This window comes from Leptonotus elevatus, chromosome 5 (genome assembly GCF_054856555.1).
Source record: "Leptonotus elevatus isolate MCC_2025b chromosome 5, RoL_Lele_1.0, whole genome shotgun sequence".
NCBI lineage: Eukaryota > Metazoa > Chordata > Actinopteri > Syngnathiformes > Syngnathidae > Leptonotus > Leptonotus elevatus.
In genome coordinates this window covers 24845769-24853218 of record NC_141243.1, presented here as the reverse complement: position 1 = coordinate 24853218, position 7450 = coordinate 24845769, and the positions used below count along the sequence as shown (strand labels likewise).

General features: G+C 38.8%; 1 protein-coding gene across 1 annotated transcript in view; it reads left to right on the top strand.

Annotated features, from left to right (window-relative positions):
- Positions 1-5662: 5662 nt before the first annotated feature.
- The window catches only part of gle1 (GLE1 RNA export mediator), a 16537-nt gene continuing 14749 nt past the window's right edge, over positions 5663-7450 (top strand). The window contains exons 1-3 of the mRNA XM_086075833.1: positions 5663-5836; positions 6943-7173; positions 7386-7450. The exon at positions 7386-7450 is cut by the window's right edge and continues 67 nt beyond it. Of these exons, the coding sequence (XP_085931959.1) occupies positions 5738-5836; positions 6943-7173; positions 7386-7450 (395 nt within the window). The 5' untranslated portion in view covers positions 5663-5737. The remainder of the gene's footprint in view (positions 5837-6942; positions 7174-7385) is intronic.

Here is a 7450-nt window from a genome sequence, read left to right as displayed (position 1 = left end):
CGTCAGCCCGCCCCAGGGCAGCTGTGGCTACTTAAGAAGTTTACCCCCACCAGAGTGTGAACGTTTGAGCGCACGAATAATGCATCCACTGTGAAGCGTCTTTGAGTGTCCAAAAAAACGCTATATAAATCGAATTCATTATTATTATCATTAATATTATGTATATTCAGTTAATAATTCAATGCATTTTGTTTAATGATTGATTTACGTCAGAAAACTGCCCAACTCTAGGCTTGCATCATTCGCATACAAATGTTATATAACTGCGCGCCGTTTCTTACTTTAATTAGTTTGGCACTCCCGACAGACCTTGACTCCATCGCTTCCTCCATCAGTGTGATTTGCAGAGACTGGATATTTCTTTCAACACTTTTCACGTGTTTAGCACTCGTGTAATAAGAGAAATACAACTGTTGCGTCTATTAATTACACTAGGCGAGTGTGTCGCTATGAAGGTGATTGTGGAGTTGCGATGTTAATGGTTCTTGGTGGAACAGAATTGTTAACAAATCATTCCTCATGGCGGCTGTTTTTCGGCAAATCTCTACTGTTATTTTTGATTAATGTCACTCTTGTCAAAGTTGTCAAAACCAAATTATTTCCAGGCGAGGGACGTGGACGCTTGTTAAAATGCTAAGCCTTAAGCTTTAGAAGAAAGACACATCCGTCACGTCGTGACACGCTTCCCGCTACACCTCCAAAATAAAAGTCACTATACATTCCAGCTGCCAAGACACTTTTATCGTGACGAGGTCCGACAACAACTGTGCGCAAATTACATTTTCAAAGCAAGAAGCACAACGTCTTTCTCAATGAGCCTTAAAACTAATAAATTCATTGTAGCGCAACGCATTTCATGTACTATAACGGTAACGACATTTCAAATATGGGGAGAACAATTAGTTAGATAAGTCCGCTTATTAAAAAAAATAACGGAGTTACCTAACGCCGTTAGTTTAAACGCTGCTATTCCCAACACTGGTAAACACGCGCAATAAACCGAATATGCTCTACATTACCCCTTTCAAAACCCAAATTCTTGCGCATATAAACTCATTCTGAATACCTTGATTGAAAAGCGCATCGTTTCTTGCTGTGCGTATGTTCTCTATTTTCTTCTTTGTCTTCTTCTCTTCTTCTTCGCTTATTTTAACTTGCAAGGAATCTTGGTCCTTGTAGTAATGACTTGTACGCGCAGCTCCGTCCCACTCGCTAAAGGAGCCTCGCTTGAATACATTGATTTCTCCGCAGCATTTACACATTATTTTGTGTCTCAGGCAAAAACGCGACAATTTGTGCCTATTATACAAGTATATAAGTCCCACCGGAAATGGCTCAAGCCGGTGTAAGTGTAAATTTGTATCTGTAAAAGTCGTGATTTGTACCTGTAGAAATGACAAATTGTAGTCAAAGAAGTCGCCACTAGGAGTCACAAGTATTTTTTTTCTGCTGCTGTCCAGTCACTTGACTTTTGCACCAAATATCTCGCTAAAGATGCCGCAAAACTGATTCGTACTTGTAGAGCTCCGTGATTTGTACTCGTAGAGAAGAGGGGAGGCTCTGGAGGATTTGGGCGGGCTAAAGCTCAACCTCATTGGTTCAGCGAACGACAGCGGGTTGATCCTCAAATGACGCCACGTTTTTATCATTAATATGCACAAGTCCGAATTCCCAAAAAACAGAGAAGCCACACCAGTTTAAGCGTCATTTGGGAAGAAGAGGACGTACCAGGCGTGAAAATGTCTACATGGTTCAATATACAAACATCGTGTTGAACAGCTTAAACGTTGGTTGACATGCAGAGCACTCAAAGTGGGCAGAAATAAAGAAGTTTTAGTATGAAGGTAAGATTTATTGTACGATCATAGCTCATAATTCGGTTCTAGCTAGCTCATGTCATGTTGCTAATTGTCACGAAAACTGACCACATTGAAGTCACGATTTTCATTTAAAGATTTGAAGCCTACTTTTGGACTGTGACTTTTTGTCCTGAATGTATTTCCTTTTACCTGGGGCATTTGTATTGTCATAGCTGAGACAGTGTAAACATCCGATCAATAGCTTGTCCCTGCACTTCTTTCATGTCTTCAAAAACTACCCGTATACTTGAACAGATATATTAAACTCGACACCCTTTCATATGATGTGAGTTCATGATGACATATTTGCCGTTTTTATTTCAAAATCCTATACTGTATATACAGTATCCCATGTGTTGTTAAAACAAGTTTTGCAGTTAAATTCAAATGATCGTTCTTAACACTTGTAAACATACACATTGGCAAATAAAAATAATGCAAAGGGGTTGAGGTCTTTTTGGTGCATTCACAATTTACCATGATGTATAAAGATAGTATGGAGGTAAATATGGTACAAAAGTAATTTGTACCTGTAAAAAAATAATAATAATCTAAAAATACCTCATAAACTGCTGCTTCGTACTTAGATGTGAAAAATACTATAGAGCTACAGAACCTTATTGAATGTTTTACAAGATAACCTAAACCTATAACCAAAAGTGGACAGTACTCAGCTATTTGTTTTTGAGTATCTTTATTTTTTACAGGTACAAGTTACTTTTTCACCATATTGACCTCCATACGGTGTGACTGATCCACAAAATGATTCAGCAGCTTCAATTTTTCTCTTGGTCTGACATGGTTTGGTTCTTTTGTATTTTTGCTGCTGTCGTGTCCTGCCTCTTCTCATATCCCATGTGGCCAGCAGCCCAGTCAGGATTCCTCCACATCAAGTCATCCAAGGCCGCTGTTTTACCTGCAAAATGATGTGTGAATTTTTACAAGTAATTGCAGACAAGGCTAACTATGTTTTTTGTTTTTGTTTCCAATAAATTATATAATATCTTGCATCAATATGTCTTGTACACGGATTATGTTGAACACATTTTCAAATCACATAATCATAAAGCTGGGGGATATATATTAACTACACAAATAGGGACATTTATTTTTAATCGGTGGTGTATTTTGTTGAATCATTATGTATAACATGCAAATCTGTTATTTGTCATTCATCATCATCCTACCAGCATCCCTTTTCTTTTTATGTCACTTTTTTGTGTGCCAAAAACAAACCAGGAAGTATCGGAACTGGTCCTCTATGTTTGCTGTGGTCACGTTTAATCTCTAGAGGTCTTACGAGGACTGATAAATGGCGTACCTGTGTTCAAAGCTCGCTTGGACAACATTTTAGGACAACTTCAATTTCATGTAATAATCATTGTCCAATTATTTACCACAGTGTTTCCTAACCCTGGTCTTCGGGGGAACACTATCCAGCCTGTTGTCCACGTCTTCCTTCTCCAACACAGGTGAGGATTGTTGTCAGGCTACTCCAGATCTTGCTGATGAGAAAATCATTGGAATCACTTGTGTAGACATAGAAAACAGGCTGGATAGTGTTCCCCGGGGACCAGGATTGAAAACACTGATTTAGCATAAACTATGTGACAATTGACATTATTGTTATAATAAAGCATTCCACATGCTTTCATATTGCATGCAACATTCACAATCAATTTATCCAGAATTTTTCACAGTCTAGTTATTGATACCTTGTATTGGGTGTCTTCTGAGTGAATAAAATACCCTAATCAAAATTGATTGGAGTCTTTATTAGTGACAATCTGACATAAAGTCGTTTTTTACATTTTTTAAAAAGAAGAGGGGGGAAAAGAATGCTAGGGTTAAGTATGGAGGTAAATTTGGTGCAAAACTAACTTGTGCAAAAAATGTGTACCTGTAGAAAAAAGTCTAAATTTGTATCTGTAAAAGTCGTGATTTGTATCTGTAAAAAAAATGTGTGGCTGTAAAAAAAAAATTTGTGTCTGTAAAATAAATTTGTACCTGTAAAAAAAAAATTTGTGTCTGTAAAATAAATTTGTACCTGTAAAAAAAAAAATGTGTATGTGTAAAACAAATTTGTATCTGTAAAAACAAATTTGTACCTGTAAAAGTCATGATTTGTATCTGTACAAAAAAAAATTTGTACCTGTACAAAAACTATAAATTTTTATCTGTAAAAGTTGTGATTTGTACCTGTAGAAATGACAACTTGTAGTCAAAGAAGTCGCCACTAGGAGTCACAAGTGGGTTTTCTGCTGCTGTTCAGTGACGTGAGTTTTGCCCCATTTGTCGCGCTACAAATGGAGCAAAACTAATTTGTACTTGTAGAGCGCCGTGATTTGTACTTGTAAAGAAGGGGGCGGGCTCTGGTGTAATGAAGGGTTGTTTTGACCAATCAAGTGAGAAGGATTTGAGCGGATTGGAGCGCAACCTCATTGGTTTAGCGAACGACGGTGGCGGGACTCGCGGAAGGATACAAGCAGGACACATCGTCGCCAACCAACATACATATTAAGAATACTTCTTAATATGTATGTTGAGGAAGAATACTTCAGTATTCTTAATATGTATGTTGAGGAAGAATACTTCAGTCGACTGAAGTATTCTTAATATGTATGTTGGTTGGCGACGATGTGTCCTGCTTGTATCCTTCCGCGAGTCCCGCCACCGTCGTTCGCTAAACCAATGAGGTTGCGCTCCAATCCGCTCAAATCCTTCTCACTTGATTGGTCAAAACAACCCTTCATTACACCAGAGCCCGCCCCCTTCTTTACAAGTACAAATCACGGCGCTCTACAAGTACAAATTAGTTTTGCTCCATTTGTAGCGCGACAAATGGGGCAAAACTCACGTCACTGAACAGCAGCAGAAAACCCACTTGTGACTCCTAGTGGCGACTTCTTTGACTACAAGTTGTCATTTCTACAGGTACAAATCACAACTTTTACAGATACAAATTTATAGTTTTTGTACAGGTACAAATTTTTTTTTGTACAGATACAAATCATGACTTTTACAGGTACAAATTTGTTTTTACAGATACAAATTTGTTTTACACATACACATTTTTTTTTTTACAGGTACAAATTTATTTTACAGACACAATTTTTTTTTTTACAGGTACAAATTTATTTTACAGACACAAAAAATTTTTTTACAGGCACACATTTTTTTTACAGATACAAATCACGACTTTTACAGATACAAATTTAGACTTTTTTCTACAGGTACACATTTTTTGCACAAGTTAGTTTTGCACCAAATTTACCTCCATAGTTAAGGTTACAGATAGAGATTACACAGCATCTGTTTGACCGCCATACGGGCATGCTGATCTGACGAGGAATGCTGATCTTTCAGTTGAGGTAGTGCGTGGTGGTGCAAACAAACAGGGGGAAGTGTAACATGAGATGTGCAAGCTCAGACTTCAGAGTATGTGTGAAACCCAGTGTAAGTGCAACTAAGACATTTCTGCCATCAAGTAGTTGTCTGTGATGTTGCAATTTAAAACTACAGTATACTCCTAGATATTTGCAGTTCAGCACCCATGGATTCGCATACAGTGTTTGCAGATTTTTTTCCGTAGTTTTTTCTCTCTCTATTTTTTCATATTTTTTACAGGGATTTATAGGATTATTTAAAATTTGATGGGTGGGTCCGTGGGACGTAAAATGTCAAATTCTCGAATGACCCACATACACATAAAGTCAAGTGTTCACACTCTTAACCGGCAGGTGGCGGAAACGCACCATTACCTTTTTTACCAAACTCCAAAAACTCTCACGAAGAAGACCTGTTCCGGTTGCCCATGCGCACTGGATGTCGTGCCTTGTGTTGTTTTGCTATTGATATTGTTTTTACGTTCATCAGCAATGTCTAGTGACAGTCTCCGTTGGGAAACGTTACAAAGTCTAAAAAAATCACCCAAGGGAAAGATCCAATTCAACCCCTATTGGTCGGCGAGAGATGAGGTGAGTGTTTAGTTTAGTTGAGCTCAACTTGGTCGGGTGGCAAATTACCGGCCCATTTTCATCATGTGATCCGTATATCTTGTGTGTCCCTGTTCCATTGGCATATAAATAATGTGTTTCTGTGTTTGTTTGGGTGGCTTGCACGTGCATTTAGGTGGCAGAACACGTGAATACGACGTAAAAGATTTAGGCAGTAGTTATTTTGCCGTGAGCGGCAACTGTGCTTCTAGCATTACTTTTGAATTATGTATTTGTAGAGTACTTGTAGTTCTCGCGTGATTCACAGAAAAAAATAACTTAAGTGTCGAGTCACTGTTTACGGCAAAACAAAATAACACACTATTTATGATTCCAAGTGGATATTTTACCGTGACCGGCAACTCGCCACCCGCGCCATTTTGCCGTGAATTGCGCGGCCAAATGGTTGACGCGGTCGCCCGAAAGTGCTAGGTCAGGAGTTCGATTCCAGCTCGGTACAATTTTAGTTACTTAGTTAGTAACAATTTCTTGATGTAAAGTGTGTTCTGCTAACCGATAATCCTGCTCTGAGAGTTACGTCTAGTAATACCTAGCCTGGCAAGGAACGCCCACTTTCTTGAACGAAATAATGTTTGTCTGGTCACTCGAACGTTGAAAGCGATTTCAGCCCGGCTCCAAACGAATCGTTAAATCAAATTCGTTTATTTGCTGTGACGCATTCTTCGTGAGCAACGCCTCTCCTTATCACACGAAAGTCACGAATCATCAAGTTGTACCGCAACGACGACATATGTCATTCACTACGGCCTCTCTTCGAGTAGCCATGTTGAATTGACTTCGAAAATAAACATTTGAACCTGTGATGCAACACATTCAAGGTGAGCGCTCTACCCATTACGCTATGAGCTGCTACACATTCACTGCCGCACATTTTGTACTTGTAGTTCTTGCGCAATTCACGGCAAAATGACACTAGTGGTCGAGTTTAATTTATGATACCTCACCGCTCAGTCATCCCCCGACTTTCTGTTGAATACATTTAATTTCTGTCATCATTGAAGACTTAATTTGTTTCTACGTGGCCTTTTTGTATAAATGTTTTCTGTATAAATGTCTGTGCCCTGCAGGACATTTTGTCAGGTTATCAAGACTCGCTCAGTTTGTCATCGCAGTCTGGAGTCATACTGGAAAACCTCAAGTCCCAGTTCTCGCAGACTGCTGTTGGTTTGAGTTATAGCTCTGGTGAATCCAGTCCTGGGCTTATTGCCTCTGTATCCTCCTCCGGATCCAGCCATGAAATCACAGTCAAGAACAACACAATCACTGTGACAATACCTTTGAAGGCTGAGCAAGAACAGGTGAGTCCCATTCGCATTACTTTTGTTGACGATGTTTTAATTTAGTTGATGAAATATTCCTGAGTATATCAAAACTCATTCGTATTGACTGACTTAACATTTCAAAATTGTTGAGTAAAACTAAATATCATGTTATAATTATATAAATTAATCTTTTTGGAACTCCTTTCTCCATCCTTTCTTCACATAAAACTTATAATGGGAACAATCAGACTGCAGAAAGCGATGTCGATGAAATCACCAGTCCCTTGTCCTCGCCGACCATCTCCCTGCTCTC